Genomic DNA, 19,730 nt, shown 5'->3' on the forward strand with positions numbered 1-19,730 from the left:
GAAAGGGAATTTACCTCATTCATACGGCTCACGTTCCATTTCCTTAAGAAAAGGTCTTGGTCGATATAATAACTTGGAATTACTGTCGCAAAATTAGGTTTAATTCGTCCATAACCCTTCAATTTTGATGAAAAGAGGCAGGTAAAAGCTAAACCAAGCTTATTAAATTTACACAAAAAATTCATCCTAAAAATAAATAGACAGAGTGGAAATTGATATATCTACGCTTAGAACATAACGGTACCTACCTATAATAGTTTTTCTGAGGCACGACACGTACTGGCAAATTGCAGCGTAGGACGTCCACCCGGTGGACAGATGATCTCATAAAGGACGACCTGTGGCTGAAATGGTTGATTATGATGAAAATTTTTCTAACATAAAACATGTAGGTTTTTTCTGTTTCTACGTTTTCGACCTTGCTTACTAAAAAAACATTAACTTTTAGAATCCTCTCCTGCTGCGCTTACTACTTCCCAACGACCATGGCACTGATGTACTGCTACGGGTCAGGGTTCCACGTCAGCAAGATCAGGAGTAAATGTGACCCGGAGCCTGCGAGGCCCAATGGGGTCCCTGTGGCCTGCGCTAAGACTTCGCATGGAGAACATGATATAGTGGTAAGGGCTGATTTAATAAGGTAATTAATAAGTATATTTCTTGACTTGAGCGTGCTATACCCGGAGTTTCCCTGCGTGATCATAAAATCTGAAGTGAGACACGTTGATCACACGTACCGAGCAAACGGGCGAGACTGCTCTCGGCTGAGTACTCGGTGTGTATGAACATTTACGCCGAGTGCTCGGCCAAGCGCGCGAGTAGGTGACTCGCTCACCCAACTCTCTCGGCCAAGTATCATTTTACTGTTTTGCTCTTCCACTCGGTGTGATCAAGGCTTTATTTTGGGTTTCACCAACAGGACACACTTGTGTCCAGCAGTCTCTTGTGTCGCGTTGGTAAATAACCCGACCATGCTTACGTTTTTATTATTCCGTAGTATTTGAGTATTCCGAAAAATACTTATTTTTTATTCCGAAGGTAAATGAGATCCCACTTAAACGTATCCCATGTTTACGATTTCACATAAACATTCCTTTTTTTATTTTAACAAGTAAATCCCTCGCAATTCATTATTCGCCAACGAACTTTTGTAATAAAAATGATAAACGAATTCCTCTTTCAAGCAAAACAAACCAGTTTTCTCTTGTCTTAACGAAATACATCCGAACTAGGTACACATTTATTGGATAAAATTTCGTTCAGAAAACTGCCTAGTTACTAGGATATCCGCACGTGCGTAAATCTTTCTTTATACTGACGACATCAGGTCAAGCTAACCACTTGTTAATAAAACTTACACTAGCTAGAGTACCTTCTGTACTCGCCACTCTGCCCGGTGAAGCTGGAAAAGCTCTTCAAGCTACCAGCGCGCGTCCCTTCAAAAAAAAAAGTGTGTCACTTTTTATTAGTAAGGGGGTTACAACCCGATCAAGCTAACGCACCTCGTTGGAATGCATCTTTCCCTTGCACTCACCCGCACACCTCCCCGCGTTCGCCCTGTCCGTACCAGACTGTCGACGTGACGTCACGGCTGCCACGTACGCAGTTAACTCGACCGGGTTGTAAGTATTATTCTCATTATGTAAGTAGTTGTAATAGGACCGAATTTGCGATAAAAAAGTAGTTATATACTGATGTGCTGACGTATGTACTTACTTACCTACGAATTGCAGAAACTACTGGAAGAAATAGATTTATTTAAAATAGTTGTTGACACGTTCATCTTATTCTTTGTAAGCATCAAGAACATGTATGAAAACTATAGTTCGCTGTCAAATTAGCAAACAATTATGTGAATTCTCATTGAAAAACGGTAGGCTAAATGACGTCTTGTTTTGTTGTTCTATTTGGGAATATATAAATATTTATCTATACGAATTGTCAGTCTATTTTAGTCGCAAAATGTTACAAGCATAGTCGTATCATTTAAGGGTGGGTTGCACCATCTTACTTTGACAGTAATTATGACGATAACCGGTGCTTTTTGTATGTAGTTTGACAGATTTTGACGTTTGTCAAAGTTAAAGTAAGATGGTGCAACCAAGCCTAAGTCTTGAACTTTTTCACATTCGCGTACCTACCTACTTACTAAGGCTGAGTTGCACCACCTGTCTTTGACCGTAACTATAAAGAGAACCGGCGTTTTTGTATGGAGTTTGACAGATTTTTGACGTTTGTCAAAGTTAAAATAAGATGGTGCAACCCAGCCTAAGTCTACTAACTATAGGAATGGAAAATAGTAGAGGATTCAACTCAGTGAGCTTTTTAAGGAGAAAATACTACGCCATTGCGCCGAAACCTTTAATCCAGTGCCCCCAAAGATTTCCCTTCTTCTATCTCTATCTTCTGATCTGATTGGTGTTGTGTATACTTACAGCAAATCCAGGCTCCTGTCAGACCTCACAGCGTGAGCACATCTCGAACCATGGCAGCCATGTCACTAGGATTCATCGTAATGGTAACACCAGCTACAATACAAGAGGTTGTAGCAGCGTGTACGGGATGTAAGGTAAATTTAATTATTTTTCCTATCTATTATACTCGTAGTTTGCACTTCCATCTTTGCATGATAATTAAAATCATCATCAAACATAGTAAAGCTGAAAATTCTCAATAAGTGGAAGGAAAAGAGATAATATTGTTCGATTGCTAGTCAATTGATTTAATTTACTTCAATGGTTATCGCCTTCTTTGTCTTCGTTTATTAGAGCTCTATTTTAGTCTTACGGCCGTATTCACAAACATTTCTATGAGGTCTCACAGTGCGCGTGGACGCACAGGGTGACACGCGAACCAATGACAGAGCTATATTCAACGCTATGAGTTTGATTTGCTGCTTCACTTAGGCAAGCATCGTTTGTGGATACGGACTTTAGACAAGTCCGCTGTGAATAAATACAATTCTACTTTCATTATTATTAGACACAAAATACGAGTAATACCTATTACATGTATTATTTTTACAGGTGCCGCCTTCCCTGGATTTTATCGTGACGTGGTTAGCGCTAAGCAACAGTTTCTGGAATCCTTTTCTGTATTGGCTTCTGAATAGCCACTTTCGAAGAATCAGCAATGAATTAATACAATATTATGTAAGTATGAAATAAACATAATAATATACAGAGTGTGGTATTGTAAAACAACGCCCATGTGGTGGTAGTGTACATGAAAGTAGTTACTAGAAAAATATAAATAAATATTTAACTATTACTTTATTATTAAAAAAAAACCTTGTTCAAACGTATCCTAAAACTGCTACCATTCAACATGCATCGTGTTGATACGTTATTATGTAGTTATTAATTACCTTGGAAATCATAGCTACGTATTATTGCCTACAACATCCGATCATGGTGTTTGTGGTGAAATGGATAGTGGAGTTAACCACATAGAGTGGTAGTCCTAAGCCATACTAAGTCATTAACCGCAGAACCAATCATACTACAACATCGGCTTCTAATAGTCTTTAACAGTTTACTATTATTTTTTTTAACATAATCTTTTTAAGTTAAATGTTTTGTTTTATTTTGTCACAGGTATGCTGTCGGCGCACAAAACCATTTCCTAGCTACGAAAAACCTACAGGGTGCTGTGGATCTCCCGTCACGTCTGACGGCTTGCACTCGAAAGGAGAATTTGAAGGACTCGGAGAAAAGTACTGGGGTGAAATACTTGAACGCACAGTCTCCTCTACGTCTTTACACGCCATACAGAAAGCATGTCACAGAGATCCTCTTCGTTGCACAGGGTCTTTCAAAGGATGCCCCAGCAGTTCATGTAAACATGATCCTAGATTTTTCGACGGCTACGGACCCACTGACTATCACCTAGACCGATCCGCCTTCCAAATAGAATCGTGTTCAAGGCAGTGTAGACTCAAAAACTCTGACTTTTGCCTCTTCAGACCCACACCAGGACTTGAATGCGGTCGATCCCGTTCCAATTTGAGCCTAGACGAGGGCAATTTCAACAAGACTTGTAACGGTAGACATCCGGAATTGTGAGAATTCCGCAACTGTCCGGTTTTCGGGCACAGAAGTAATAGCATAGGCATATATCCAGGTGTAGAACATTTTAACACAAACATCAAGTGGAAATTTGATGATTCCCCGGGCATGGACGATGATATACAAACTTTGGAACACAATTTGGATAGAATAAGAAGTCTCAGTCACGAGAGGAACTTTAACGCGTACGGTGTAAATTATAATGACAATTTATTAGAGGTTGAAGTGAATGAAGTAGTTGACGATGATGCGTATAATACCAAAGACTTTACCGCGAGTGCTCGTGAAAGTTGTGAAGAAAAAAGTGAATATAGTGCTACTCATAAGTTTTCCCGTACCTCTTCCCTGTCTAACCGAGAACTTGATGTGATTAAAGAGAGCTCAATAAGTTCGAGTGATACAGAAGTGACTTTGACGCGATGACTTCCGAGGGTGACTTTTGATAAAGCAGTGAATGTCGTTCATTTGGAACTGTCCCCGGAACGCACACATCATTGTAGACAAAAGTGTACTTTGACGGATAAGAGAAATCCTTAGTTGATTGATGGATAGAGAAATAGTTTTAAGTATATGTGGACCAGTAGATTCAGGTCTAATTTTTGTAATCTAAATATTTTAGTTTCAATAAAGCAATATAGAAACTTTGGTAAGACATAAAGATGTGCCAAATAATAGTAAACTAAGCTCCTATGGTGATTAATTAAAGAAGATTGTATAAATTTAAGTCAATAATATTTCATCTATGAACCAAATATCGTGAATATTCGTTACTCCGGCATTGTGGATGTTCTCCTACTTTATCTACCATCTAAGTTAATAACAACAGTTATGTAAATGAAATAAAAGTACATTTTGTATTTTTTGTAATAGCTGTAATGCCCAATTATTTAAGGCTATTTTACTGTAGCTTTTCAAAATAACTAGTTGATCTTTTCATACTTATTTAATTTTATTTATCGAGTTACACTTGTATTACCTAGGCATTTAACAATGCAATTACTTTGAAATTCCTTATCATTTTTATTAGCCTTTTATTATTTTAATGTAATACATTTCACTATCGTTGTACCTAGTTGTTCTTTATTTGTTTAATTCCTAAGTGTATATAAATATAATAAGACTGTTTCAAGATTTCTTAAGGATACTCAGAATCGCACAATACAACACTTTTTCTTCTATATGAAATAACAATTGTTGATGTCTACATAAATGTTAATGCAGCAAAGAAGAGAGAAATAAATTGTTTTTATACACCGTGTTTTTATTTCATCGTCTAATTTTAGTCGAATTCACCAATCCTCAAGTTGGTTACTGGTTGACGTTGTTACAAAAAATATAAGAATAATACTAAGACATATGTTTAAATGACTATAATATAAAAGAAACGTATCATTTAATCACGTGTTCCAGTCCAATCTTACAAAATGAGTGTTTTTCTTTCTCGATTGAATTATTAAAATAATCACTTTTATTCTTGCAAACAAACCTCAGTGGTTTATGCCAATGCATTTAATTGTAATATGTTTAAGAACTTCCTTTGTAAAATGATAATAAATGAAAAAAAAAAATTATCACAACGAAACAATAATTTTGGTATTCTTTACAGCGTCTGAGACAACAATCTTAAAAGGATATTAGAACTGTTTGTTAGTAAAAACCTATGAGCAGAATGTATTACTGACAGAATGTCGGTGGGTGTTAGAATAAGCTTTTCGTATAAGCTTTCGTAAAGCTTTGCACTTAGTCCCCTTTGAAGGATAGAAGGCTTCACTACAACAAAAGGAAAGGGATATGAAAGTACGAAGAAACACATTTCTGAACATGTAAAGTAATAGATTATTTAATATTAAGGGTAGGTATACAATAAACATTCAGATGTTACTCGCAAGTTGAAAAATAATTTCAAAATCGAGACCAAAATGCAAGTTTTGTGCCATCATCCTTCGTTATGACAATCATCAAAACACTACTAGGGAATGGGTAGCTGGAACTGTGGCCGATAGTACTTACCTAAGTCATATTTATGCTCGAATAAGATTTTAAACGTATTGAATAAAAATAAACACAATTATGTTTATTATTAACATAATTAAACAAGACAAACAAATTCACATCCCATTGTCGTGTTGCCGGGTCCTGGATAAAGCCCGGGCTATGAGCGCATAGCTGAAGGCTCAAACCCCTAGATTGAAGAACTTGTACTACGAGAGGTGGGGTTAGTAAAGTCGGAAAGCATTTGAATGCAGGCAACGCAGGACCGGTCATCGTGGAAGTCCTTGGAAGGCCTTTTTCTATCAGTGGACGTCATTTGGGTCAAACGGAACTCGAACGGAATGGTACTTTTAGTGAAATTAGTTACTGCACCATTGCACTAAGTTTTTCGTCTTCATTGGGATAATCCAACAAATGCAAGATGTGCAAATACAACAAGCATGTGAATATCGAAAATTTTGGAAATACACGTCATGTCTAAAGGAAGTGATTCATTGGAAAAATCATATGCACCGACCAATACAATAACCATGCGAACATGGAAAAGTTTGAAAACACACAATATGTCTAAAGGAAGTGTTGTACAGCCTAACTAAAGGAAGTGGCACAGCACAGACACTTAGGTATTATCTCAATCACACGTGAGTATTCTTTGGGTAAGTATAGTCACGTTGCACGTTTTCTTGTTATTGTTAAACTGTCTGGAAGCAGCAGATGATGACTGATGATGAATAGTGATATGGACGCAGATTATTTAGCTCATGGAGCCCTTAATGGTCGCACGAGACCGCGGCACAAATTGATACAATTTTGACACTTGACCTTTTTAAGGTTCCGTAGTCCTGACAAGGAACCCTTATAGTTTCGATATGTCTGTCTGTCTGTCCGAGGTTTTGCTTGGAAACTATTGGCACTAGAGAGCTGTAATTTTGTGGTGGTATGTATACGTATTAATCAAGCCGACAAAACTGTAACATTAAATTTTGAAGAAAAAAATATTACATACCCTACCTACATGTCATGTAAAGTGGGGATGATTTTTTTTTTCATCTTCTACCCCATCGTGTGGGGTATCGTAGATAGGTGTTTTAAAATGGCTTAGGGGTTTCTAAGACTATTTTTCCATTTAGGGAACTATTTGGGAAAATATTAAAGTTTAAAGTGTCAATTTTTGTTTGAGTACCTAGCCGGTCCTCTATTGTATTTATAGTATAAGATCCCGCTATACAACGACCTTCACCGAGATGCTTATTTGATGAAACATATTTTATATTTAATTTAACATGTCAATAATTATATTGCTTAAGGGTTGCCTAATAAATTTCAGTCCAGGATGTGATTAATTAATCATTAAAAAAAGATTTTTTTTTAAATATTTCATCGGTTTGACTATTAAACAAATTCCATACCAATCGAAAGTATGAAGCCCATAGAATATGCAAACGTTAGGTTGCCTATTCTTTTCCAGTCATAACTCTCGGGTTGCCAGGTATAAACAGGTAAATTGATAGAGCATTTTGCACCGGTCTGATAATTTAATCAAATTTAAATGAAAATAAAGATTATTTCATTATGAACAAGGTGGTATAGGGTTGCCTGCGAAAAATCAGTCCTGAATGACGGTTGTCGAATTTTGTAAAGTGAAATTAAAACTGAAAGGTGACATTTTTCGAGTAGTTGGCAACATTTGGGAAAGACGAGTTGTATGAGGCGTTTGTGTGTCTTGTCAAGAGGTGTCGCTTGGGTGAAGAAATTTCTCCAGTGTTGCCATGCTTTCGGAGATTTGGTCCAAAAATGTCGAAAGTGGAAATAACGACTTCCGGTCAAAAATTTATGGGAATATTGAGAAAATGAAGTTTTAATATTTTATTTTATTTTACATTTAGGTAACATTTTTGACGACCTCCGTGGCGGAGAGGCGCACACTCCGGTTTTCAAGGTGTGCCGGGCCAATCCTGAGGTCCCGGGTTCGATTCCCGGCCGGTACAATATAGAAAACGATCTTTTCACATTGTCTCTGGTTTGGGTGTGTTGTGGTTCGTCGTTCTCGATTTCCATAACACAAATGCCTTAGCTACTTATTTTGGGTTGGAGTAATATATGAGATGTTGTCTAATATTATTTTAAGTATTTATAATATTTTATTTATTTATATTATTTTATTTATATTTTTTATTTATTTATATTATTTTATTGACTTTTATTGGTTACTCTGCAATGCCATGTAAAAATATCAAATCATTTTAGACAAATATATTTTCAACTTAGACTTGTCATATCTCAGAATTCCCATATCTCACAACATAGCGCTTTAAGTGAATATACCTACAAGTATAAAGCTTTGAAATAAAATAAGTTTCATCTTTGTCCGCCGTGGGGCATTTTCTCATATTAAAGTTCCCAATGTCCTTTGATTAAATTATCAGACCGGTGCAAAATGCTCTATCAATTTACCTGTTTATACCTGGCAACCCGAGAGTTATGACTGGAAAAGAATAGGCAACCTAACGTTTGCATATTCTATGGGCTTCATACTTTCGATTGGTATGGAATTTGTTTAATAGTCAAACCGATGAAATATTTTTAAAAAAATCTTTTTTTAATGATTAATTAATCATATCCTGGACTGAAATTTATTAGGCAACCCTTAAGCAATATAATTATTGACATGTTAAATTAAATATAAAATATGTTTCATCAAATAAGCATCTCGGTGAAGGTCGTTGTATAGCGGGATCTTAGACTATTAATTCTGGCTAGATACTGGCTGACGAAATGGACTATATTCGTAGATACCTAACAATATTTTTGATGTCATTCAGGTGACACATAGACTTGCTAAATTGCTCGGTCGGCCGTTTGGTGTAGTGGTTCAGAACGGACTACTATGCCGAGAGGTCCCGGGTTCGACTCCCGGCCGGGCAGAAATTGAAATGATGAATTTTAATTTCTGTGACGGGTCTGAGTGTTCCTATGTATACAGGGTGGAAACGTTAAGTGATCTCACTCAATTATTTCTAAACTATACAAGATATTGAAAAACTGGTTACTGATCCTGAAAGTGCTTCATGAGCTCTTTCAAATGTTAAAATTAATAGGTTACAGAATAAACTGGATCTATCTGAAAATTCAATGTTTCCAGCTTCCATACTAAATGTATGCCAGACACACAATATTGGAAGTGTAATTTTTTTTATTGGTTAATAAACTCTTAAAATAAACTCGTAAATTGTATTCCTAATTAAAATATTCATGAAAAACATTGGTTTTAGGCTTTACTTGCTATAATATTGTCAAGAGATGAGTGTCATGACTATGGTAGTACTAAATGTATGGAAGAAGGAAACATTGAATTTTTGGATAGATCCAGTTTATTCTGTAACCTATTATTGATACCATTGGATAGAGCTTGTGAAGTACTTTTAGAATCAGTAATCAGTTTTACGATATCATGTGTAGTTTTTAAAATAATGTGACTTTACCAAATGTATGGAAGCTGGGAACATTGAATTTTCGGATAGATCCAGTTTATTATTTAACCTATTATTAATACCGTTTGATAGAGCTCATGAAGCACTTGCAGGATGAATAACTAGTTTTTTGATATCTTGTATAGTTTAGAAATAATCGAGTGAGATCACTTGTCGTTTCCACCCTGTATGTCTGTATTTACAAAAAATAAGTATTTAAGTATGTTTAGATCCGTTGTCTAGTGCCCATTGGTACAAGCTTTGCTTAGTTTGGGACTAGAAGCGTAGTGTAAAAATGTCCAAAGATATTTATTATTATTATTATTTAATAATTAACCAATTGCTTGCCAATAACCAATGATAGTAGTTCCAGAAAAATAAACTTTAAAGTGTTTTACAGTTATCATTTTCACTAACGTCACAGCATTATAATATTAAAGGGAAGGATGTAAGGGTAGTGAAATCAAAGTATTTAACAGTGTAGGTTTCATTTAAAACTTTTTATTGAAATTTAAGTCTTAATACAATGGTAGGAAACATTAGTTCAGAATACAAATGCATAATTAAGCAAATCTTATGAATAAAAATAAGATACAACTAAATAATCTAAATTGAAATGAAATTAAGTTAAAGGTGCAAATGACAAGAGAAGCTTAAACTTAATACAACATAGAAGACCTTAGCGCACCCTCATAAAGGACAATGTCACCTACTTACCTAAACGTGCAATTATTTAGTATGCTAAGATTTCCCAAAGTCACGATGATGTTACTATATAATTTACAAAGTGAAAAATACCTACTTACTTTATCTTAAAAAATACGTTTCATATCATGGCATAGATGAATTTCACAGGAGAAGAGGAAAATTAAGGATAAATCGATCCTGATTTTCGGTACATTCACGAGATTGATCTAACATTTTAAGAATTACTTATTTTATTTCCTGGATTATCATTTTCAGATCGCCATCCCTAATGTAAAGCTTAATTTTATTTATTTATTTTTATTTTTTATTTTTCTTTATTCAGAAAACCACAGCTCTTTATAATAATCATAATAATATATAATATTAAAATCACAATTGTAGAAATAATTTGATCGAAGTAATTTGAAATTAGGTACATCAAAATGATTTTACTTGATTGTTTTACAATCAATATCTCACTATTTCCTTAGCGGCGTATGAAGGGGGCGCGGTGGGGCGGTCCGCCCCGGTTGCGCAGATTAGTACTCACTGGCGCATCTGCATGATAAGGACGATCACGATATGTAATGATGTCAATTAATCACTTTTACGTCCCCATAGATCCGTGCCATCGCCAGTTCTCTCCGATCGATTCTTTATAACATCCTTGGATGCTGACTTTAGATCGTAAGCCCATCCGATCCAAGCGAAAAAATCGATGAAGTACGTTGTGAAGTTTAATTTCACGTTCCCAAGTTCCGAGGTCCGGTAGTCCCATGGAAACACATGGTGGTAGTTGTGGAAACCTTCTCCCAGGACAACAGTAGTAAGTAGAACGTTTTGACCGGGCAAAAGCGTTTTGTCGTACGGCTTGTAGCCCCACATGTGGGCAACGCTGTTGACGCAACAGGTCAGGTTCAAACTCACGACGAACCGTAGCATGTTCAAATGCCAAGCGTTGTTCCAGGTTTCGCCCCAGAAGTACACCGGTATGACAGTCGGGAGGATAAAACAGAGAGTAGTTATAATGGGTACGTCATATCTGAAACAAAAATTTAAAAATATTACAGTAAATTCGATACCCTAGCTTTTTTGTAGCTGAAGATAGCAGCAGTTAAAAAAATAGATGGTGCATTTCTTAGGGATTACCACCGGTTATCCAGCAGAAGACTATCAATATACTCGTGCTATATTAGCACTATTATTTTATAGGTGTAGATACATAGTTTGTAATGTAATATGGGACAAGAACTCTGTGGAGAGAAACGTACCTATTGCTCGTTGAAGGATAACACAGAACTTTCTGATCATATTTTATGCAAGAAGTAGAGGATATTATTATACCTTCTTAAGAGAAATAAAAAAAAATGTTAAACTGAATTCTATTAATCTTTTGTAGAAATTAGTACTTACTTTTCTTGGAAACGTAAGACAGGATTATTGTATAGATCTGACAAGTCTATGCACTTTCCTTGTTTTATTACTTCCTTAGATTTCTTAGTCATCAGCCAGCCTAGATGAGAGTAGAAGAATCCACGGTTTGCGTTATGAGGATCGCCTTCAGTATCTGAGCATTTGTGGTGCAAGCGATGTTCCCGAGACCAGTTTATGGCTGTCTTTTGGGATGCTATGCTGTTTAGTAGCATCAGGATAATCTGCAGTGGCAGTTTTGCTTTGTAACTTCTGTGCGACCATAGTCTATGAGCACCTGCAGTGATGCCCAGTATTCCTAATAAGTAAACCAGCACACCTGTAAACAAATTAAATTAATTATTATTTAAAAACGGTATTGGAACAAAAACGAATCTATATATATAAAAGAAAGTCGTGTTAGTTACTCCACTTATAACTCAAGAACGGCTGAACCGATTTAGCTGAAAATTGTCAGGGAGGTAGTTTAGAGCCAGGAGAAGGACATAGGATACTTTTTATCCCGTTCGAAATTAAAAAAAAGTCTGCTTATTTATTGCCATTAAGGCGGAACAAAGTTCGCCGGGTCAGCTAGTTTAAGATAAAAATTAAAAGGATGTAAAGTAGTGTAGAATAAAAATGAAATATCAAAGGTTCAATAGCAGGTTTGCGTGATTTTAAAAATACATTTTGTCAGTGTTGTTCAGTAATTGAATCGCAAAAGAAAAAAAAGTATTTCAAAAACTCTTAAAGTAAAGGCATGTATTTAATAAATGAAAATTTATAATAAGTACTTACCGAATCCCATAGTCAGCCATTTAGCTGTTGTGAAACATAAATATAATCCATATAACCCAGCGACATGGAAGTAGATGTAAACAATAACTAAATGATGTATTATTTTCAATTTTTCCATTGGCTCTGGTGGTTTTATTGTATCATGTGGCATATTTTCTTCATTTGGTTTTTCGTCAGATTCAGTCATGCGTGGAGTCATGATTTTATAGTATAAAAAGTTAAGTAATTACGAGTAATATTCGATCACTGATTGATGGAAACTAGGTAAGAAATTTATCAGTAAAAATTTTGAATGGAGTTAGAACGAGTAATGTCTAATCAATACAGAATTTAATGTGACTCCGTGTAAGTATCAACAGGTACAGTTACTTTTTTATTTGGTGTCGTCTTTATATATTTTTAAGGAATAACGTCACAAGTACCTAGGTATAAATATTACAATAGAACAATAAGTGAAGGTGCTTAGTCTAAATGATGTTGTTTAAAATTAACATAACATAAATACTTACTTTTTTAGGGAAAACCTCCAAAGCCGGTACGAAATGACGGACTACTGTCGTGATGTGTCATGGCGTTTATTTTCCATGTTTTCTTTTATATCATCATAGTTGTCACGTCCTGTCGTCAATGGTTATTTGGTAATGTACCACAAGTGACACCCAATTTGAACCATCCACCATCGCACCACTTACCACAAATGATCATAGCTGGGCACCGTTAATCAAATAGTTAACTTCGTTAATCATTAAAACCGTTAATAAAAAAATTAACTTCGTTAAACGTTAAAACGTTACATTTAGCAAGATTTAACGCAAGTTAACGTTAATCGTTAATCCGTTAACACATTATAATAAAACGAAAAAAATAATTGTATGCAAGGTTCAAATAATTTCGAAAGCTTGTATCGCGCATGAAATTTATTCCTCTTTTTAGCCAGACAGTTTTGACAGTTCCAACTCCTTGCCAGACAGTATTTTTTAGGATAGCTGCCAAAGCCACGATGACCCAAACTTCATAATCCACCAACATTCTAACATATATTGGGAGCATACGCTGACACACTTTCAGCTTTTATAAAATGACGTTGGTCTGGCGTTCACCAGCTCTTAGTCTATAAGTATCTCAATCTCAGAGCCTTGGTTCAATTACAATACAATTTAGCACCAATGTGCTCGAAAAGACAAATCCAACAAACCCAAATTCGATGCGATTCCGCCGTTTCATTTAGGAGTTTCTATGGCCGCCTCCTGACTCCATCATTAGACCAGCTCAATGGTGCCACAACATTGCATTTTCATCGTACTTACATAAGTATACCAAATTGCAGCTCAATCGGTTGAGGAGAACTGGTCTTAAATTCAGTTGCAAGATTTTTCCCACACATACCTACTAACAAGTGAAGTCAATATACAGTCAGGGTGGAATTTTGTCATGCCACGTGGAGGGAAAGTAGTCTTAATATAGTAGATAAAAAAAATCTCAAAGAAAACATTCCTTTATTTTTGAAAACAAATAGAACTGCATTCAAAGATTTCCAAAAAATATTTGCCACACCCGGGAATCAAACCAACTACAATCTGTTAAAAATTACACCCTGTATTTTTATTGCATCGATCGTTAAGGTCAAGTATAAGGATGAAAAATCTCTCTAACAAACTTGATAAATCAAATGAAAGGAAATCCATAAAATCTTAAATTATTTTAATTATGTACAGAAATTGTATGGTGTGGTGTGGTAATGATGTGAAAATCTATGAATGCAGTTCTCTTTCTTTAAAAAAATTAAGGAATGTTTTCTTTCAGTAAATCTATTTGCAGTATTAAGAGTACTTTCCCTCCAGGTGGCATTACAAAATTCCACCCTGTATAAGCTTGTAAATAAATAAAAAAATAGCATTTTTTATATCGTTTCTTTCTGGTTACAAAAACAGTTGTTTTGGGTTCTGGAAGTTCTCGAAGCCCGAACGTAGGAGAACGCGTTTTTCTTAGTGTTTTTCAGCGTGCCTGCTGTTTTTTTTTTGGTAAATAGTAGGTACTGGATTAACGATTAACGGACTTAGGATAATTTATCGGAAGTTAACGAGTCCGTTAACATTTTTTAAAGTTAACTTAAAAGTTAATCCGTTAATAGAAATGTTAACTTCGTTAATTAACGGATTAACGAGTTAATGCCCAGCTATGCAAATGATTGCCTTCATCTTACTGTAACAATTAAGAAGTGCAGAGTTTCTTGAAAATAAAAAACATAGCTTTGCGACTGTGGAATTCCATTATCATCATCATCAGCTCTGGCTTACCTGAAAGACTTCGGACGCAGGTTGGCTGTGGTGAGGACAATCTGGTCAGGTGGGGATTCTTGGATGGTTCAAGCATGGAGTGCAGGTGCGGTTTTGTTCTCCAGTCAATGAAGCACATGATGTCGTGCCCTGAGTGCTCGAGGTACTGCACGCAGAAGGATTTAATGAATGCTGCCGACAACGCCATCCCTGGCCTCGACATATATTATAACATAAGTCATTGAGAGTGATAATTACTGCTGATGATCCATTTCTGAATAACACTTAAACAAGCTTAAGAGCCATCTGTCGGACCGCTTGTGAAACACTAACCAAGGATCAAGGGTCAATACTATCGCCAAGCACCGCATCTATTATGTCACGTGAGGTCAAGGAACTACAACAGAGGGCGTTGATGCATATCTAGCAGCCACGGACGCTTAACGTCTCTCTTGTCATTTCACTATTATTTTCAAATTGTAAACGCTTTATTGTAAAGTCCCTCACAAGAAGATTAGGAGTCACAAACACCTGCTAGAAAGTAGAATCCTAGGAACACACACTAATCCCGCAAACACAAGCTACTTTTATTATTTTTGTTTTCTCTCCTAGTCAGTTTTATTCCTAAAACCATCAGACAACAACAAAAACAAATCCATGTTACATGTGGCATACGTTCCATTTATTTCCACGATCATGTTTTGCTACCTTTGATTAGGCTTTTGTAATGGTATCGTGTTGTAGGGCCCTTTTGCAGTCCAACCCGCCAACCCAAAGTCATGAGTTGACTTTCAACATCGAGATATGAGTTGGATTTGGTGTGTAGAGTCCTTTACCTGACTGGCAACAATGGTGTTAGAGTCCCCGCAGGCTACATAATTTTTATCGGCCAATAGTTTGATCGGCTTCTATTTGTATGAGGAATTAGCCAATACTAAATCGGTGTAACGTTTAACCCGATTACAAAAAGTCTATAGTTTGCGGGAAGTCTAACACCATCGTTGTAATTTTATGTGTAAAGGACTCTATACATCCGTCCATGGCGGACGTTTGATATGACTTTTGATCGACATTTCTCTCAACAAAAGGCTCTGCCAATCTGGTGTTAGGAAAATGATTGGTGTATATTGAAAAACAACATATTTTATTACAATTATTTTTATTCATAATATTTTCATAAATGTTATTAAATGCAGTATTCAGTTTACAATGGTGTCGTTAATATATGACATAATTATTGTCTTTGAGAAAATAAAACAACATGATTTTAAAACTATATTTCGTCATCAATAGTATAAAATATTAAGAAATAAACATAGTTCAATCAGCGTGTCCCCACAGATCCGAGCCATCGTCTGTTCGCTCTTTTCGATTCTTAATAATCTCTTCAGATGTTGCCTTGAGATCGTAAGCCCATCCAACCCAAGCAAAAAAGTCAATGAACATAGTAGAGAGGTTCAGGTATTTGTTTCCAAGCTCAGAAGCCCGGTAGTCCCACGGGAACACATGGTGGTAGTTGTGGAATCCTTCCCCAAGAACGACAGAACTTAGAATGGGATTTTGGCAAGGTCGAAGTTTTTTGTCGTACGGTTTGTAACCCCAGAAGTGGGCAACACTGTTGACACAGCAGATGATGTGTAGGGTCACGACAAAACGCAACATGTTCAAATGCCAAGCGTTGTTGAAGGTTTCACCCCAGAAGTACATCGGTATGACAGTCGGGAGAACGAAGCAGAGTGTTCCAATAATAGGTGCCGGATAACTGCAATGAGATTAAGAAAGTATTAGTTAGTAGTAAATGAAGCAACCACACAGCAGGGGAAAACGTTTCTTTTTTTTAAGAAGCTAACTCGTATACTAATGTCTAAATATCCCTCTAACTATGTATCACTGTCAAATGCCAATTTTACAACTTCTTATTATGGTTTTCCAAATCATCATTTATGTTTCATTATCTAATTATTTAAATGACAACAGTGCGTGGATTTTAGCTGCCTAGCTCACACTCTATGCGTGTCATGTAAGCTATTTTATTGAAAAAGAGGCTGACAAACGTAACTGAGTTTCTTCCGCCACTTCTTCTCAGCACCAGCCCATATGGTGTCCTGATGTGGTGGTAGGGCAAGCTATATTTGGGACGTGTATAAGTGCCCTGGAAAGGGCCTATGTACTGAATAACTATTTGAATTTTAATTACCACAAACTTTACATAGTTTTTTTTTTTAATTACAAGTTAGAACTACACTTACTCATTCTGGAGGCGTATGACAGGATTGCTGTATAAATCAGACACATCTATAACTTTCCCTTGTTTTATAACCTCCTCCGATTTTTTGGTCATCAGCCAACCCATATGCGAGTAGAAGAATCCACGGCTGGCGTTGTGAGGGTCTCCTTCGGTATCGGAACATTTATGGTGGACGCGATGGTCTCTTGACCAATTTATCACTGTCTTTTGAGAGGTTATGCTATTAAATACCATGAGCATTATTTGCAGGGGAAGTTTTGCTTTGTATGATCTGTGGGACCACAGTCTGTGGGCACCTGCTGTGATGCCGATGGTACCCAATATATGCATCAGCACTCCTGGAATAAGAAAATATGTATAATACCCGTAGAGTTCACATCATTGTCACTTATTGTAGAAATGTTTGTGGGTATGCCACACATATACAGGGTGGAATTTTGTAATGCCACCTGGAGGGAAAGTACTCTCAATACTGTAGATAGAAAATTTTACTGAAAGAAAATATTCCTTTATTTTTGAAAAGAAAGAGAACTGCATTCAAAGATTTTCGAAAATTTTACGAAAATTCACTACCATACCGTACAACTTTCTGTAGTATAATTAAAATAATTTAAGGATTCATGGTTTTCCTTTCATTTGATTTATCAAGTTTGTTAGAGAGATTTCATCCTTATACTTAACCCTAACGATTGATGTAATAAAAATACAGGGTGAATTTTTAACAGATTTTAGTTGGTTCGATTCCCGGGTGTAGCAAGCAATTTTTTGGAAATCTTTGAATGCAGTTCTATTTCTTTTCAAAAATAAAGGAATGTTTTCTATGAGAAAAAATTTCTATCTACAATATTAAGAGTACTTTCCCTCCAGGTGGCATTACAAAATTCCACCCTGTATATTGTATGGTTTTTCATTTATTTGTTATAATGTGGACATAGGAATAAACAGAAAACAGTAATCATCACTCATGTCCAATTTCACACGGATGGTTAGAAAAACGTAATCTATTCAAGTCATCCCCGTGTAAAGGTAAGCACCATAATCTATCGTTACCTGGTCGAATTCAATTTAAATTACTATAATACATTGATAAGTATATTTCTAATAATAAAAATTATATAAACTACTCACCAAATCCCATAGTAGACCATTTAGCTGATGTACAACCCAAATAAAGGCCATAAAATGCAGCAACATGGATGTAAATATAAAATATAACTAAGTAATACACAATTTGTAACTTGTTCAGCGATAATTCAGATGGCGTTACATTCTTTTTCAAATCTGTATCAGTTGGTTCTTCATCTGTTTCAAGTAATCGTGAAGCCATATTGTATTTGTGCTAAGAAAAATCTACCACAAATAATTTAAAAAAATTAGTAAATGATAATAAACGACCACACCTTTAGGCGACCAACTATTACTCTATGAGGGTGACAACTAAAGGAAATGTAAGGCTATTTATTACAGCTGAGCGGATATATAAAAAATGAACTGCCTAGTCTAGGAGTAGTTAAAATGCAAATTTATCAATAGTAGTAGTAAACATAGACGTAGTGAAGGATGATTCTCTGAAAATATTATTTAACACGTTTTTGTGTGATGAAAACTTTAAAACACATCCATTGCAATGATGCTCACTGAGGTAATATTCTGCCTCGCCGGGAGATCATTGGATATTAGATAAGTCAAGATTTATAGGCAAATACTTAAACTATTAACTTCAAGTAAGTTGTGCCCTGCCCAGTGCCACTTCAGCTTGCTAATCCGTCAGGCTATGTCAGAGATTTTAGTTCTTTAATGAATCTCCTCATTTTAGATTCGACCTCGAAAAGAAACACCGAACATAGCCATCTCCATAGCACTCTGTGCAATTTCGAGCTTTTTTGAACGCAGAACTGACGGCTGATGACTAGTTGGACCGACGATCTTGTGATGGCAAGAACCTGGATGCAGGTGGCGCAGGACCGTATGGAAATCCTTGGGGGAGGCCTTTGTCCATCAGTGGACGTGATTTGGTTGAAATTAAAATTTTAAAAATGTAAAATAAACATCGTGAATTACCCCAAAAAGTTACGTTGCTTTATAATTAAGTAGGTACCTATTTCATGTTTACGTGACAATAACATACCTTTGTTTGTTACGCACGTTTTCGTCACACTCAAAAAAAATTGGCTTAGCTGAAGTTTTTCAGTATTGTAGCCATGTGCGTAACATAGCCAACCTAACACAAATATACCTACCTATATCGGTATGAAAGTCAGAATAAAAAAGGTTCCAATTGCAGTTTCCTGCCTGATATAACTCCAAAAATTCATAAAGTACTTATGAGTAAACACACAGATGTTAAATTAAGTTAGGTACAAGGTAAAATTTGCGATTTTGTTCCTTCAAGTACTTACTTATTTCATTAAATGACATTAACACCAATTAAAAATAATTTAGAAACTTAAAAAAACTTGTAAAACCACTATAAATCTGTCATTGTCACAAAACACAAAACTCACAACGGAAAAGAAAAACAAGTTAATTTAAAATCAAAATTGATAGCGCCGTAATCTTCTTTTGGAAATTGAATCCGCAGTTCTGATAACGCTATAAAAATTTATATCAACATGCATCATAAAAGTGCAGTGTTACATGAACGCAATATCATGATATCCAGTTTATAGGGTATTTTATAGACAGTGCTTTACTACTGGAAATGCTATTACGCGAGACAATAAGCTAAGATGTTTGGGAAACCAGCTTATTCTCAAAGTGTAGGTATCAAGAATTTCTTAGT

The 19,730-nt window shown here is 35.8% G+C and overlaps 3 protein-coding genes across 3 annotated transcripts in view; 1 reads left to right on the top strand and 2 right to left on the bottom strand.

Moving 5' to 3' along the window:
• The window catches only part of LOC114352829 (trace amine-associated receptor 8b), a 53,942-nt gene extending 49,228 nt beyond the window's left edge, over positions 1 to 4,714 (top strand). The window contains exons 6-9 of the mRNA XM_028304571.1: positions 449 to 620; positions 2,438 to 2,569; positions 3,027 to 3,152; positions 3,597 to 4,714. Of these exons, the coding sequence (XP_028160372.1) occupies positions 449 to 620; positions 2,438 to 2,569; positions 3,027 to 3,152; positions 3,597 to 4,064 (898 nt within the window). The 3' untranslated portion in view covers positions 4,065 to 4,714. The remainder of the gene's footprint in view (positions 1 to 448; positions 621 to 2,437; positions 2,570 to 3,026; positions 3,153 to 3,596) is intronic.
• A 5,384-nt stretch (positions 4,715 to 10,098) lies between these two features.
• Positions 10,099 to 12,775, bottom strand: LOC114352825 (acyl-CoA Delta(11) desaturase-like). Its single transcript, XM_028304569.1, has 3 exons — positions 12,425 to 12,775; positions 11,630 to 11,966; positions 10,099 to 11,258 (listed from the first exon to the last, which is right to left on the bottom strand). Exons 1-3 carry the CDS (start codon positions 12,621 to 12,623, stop codon positions 10,814 to 10,816), a joined length of 981 nt encoding a protein of 326 aa, XP_028160370.1. The 5' UTR covers positions 12,624 to 12,775; the 3' UTR covers positions 10,099 to 10,813.
• Positions 12,776 to 16,020: 3,245 nt separating this feature from the next.
• LOC114352833 (acyl-CoA Delta(11) desaturase-like) lies at positions 16,021 to 18,275 on the bottom strand. The gene is made up of 3 exons (XM_028304575.1): positions 18,077 to 18,275; positions 16,950 to 17,286; positions 16,021 to 16,462 (listed from the first exon to the last, which is right to left on the bottom strand). The coding sequence occupies exons 1-3, from the start codon at positions 18,273 to 18,275 to the stop codon at positions 16,021 to 16,023; spliced, it is 978 nt and encodes a 325-aa protein (XP_028160376.1).
• Between the last annotated feature and the right edge of the window lie 1,455 nt (positions 18,276 to 19,730).

Source organism: Ostrinia furnacalis, unplaced genomic scaffold (genome assembly GCF_004193835.3).
Source record: "Ostrinia furnacalis isolate ACB-3 unplaced genomic scaffold, ASM419383v2 OfSCF1456, whole genome shotgun sequence".
NCBI classification, from domain to species: domain Eukaryota; kingdom Metazoa; phylum Arthropoda; class Insecta; order Lepidoptera; family Crambidae; genus Ostrinia; species Ostrinia furnacalis.

Coding starts and splice junctions, on each gene's coding strand:
- LOC114352825 (XM_028304569.1), bottom strand. CDS start 12,623: ATGACTCCACGCATGACTGAATCTGACGAAAAACCAAATGAAGAAAAT. Junction 11,967..12,424: donor ATGGCTGACTATGGGATTCG/GTAAGTACTTAT, acceptor ATTTGTTTACAG/GTGTGCTGGTTTACTTATTA. Junction 11,259..11,629: donor GTCTTACGTTTCCAAGAAAA/GTAAGTACTAAT, acceptor TTTTTGTTTCAG/ATATGACGTACCCATTATAA.
- LOC114352833 (XM_028304575.1), bottom strand. CDS start 18,275: ATGGCTTCACGATTACTTGAAACAGATGAAGAACCAACTGATACAGAT. Junction 17,287..18,076: donor ATGGTCTACTATGGGATTTG/GTGAGTAGTTTA, acceptor TTCTTATTCCAG/GAGTGCTGATGCATATATTG. Junction 16,463..16,949: donor GTCATACGCCTCCAGAATGA/GTAAGTGTAGTT, acceptor ATCTCATTGCAG/TTATCCGGCACCTATTATTG.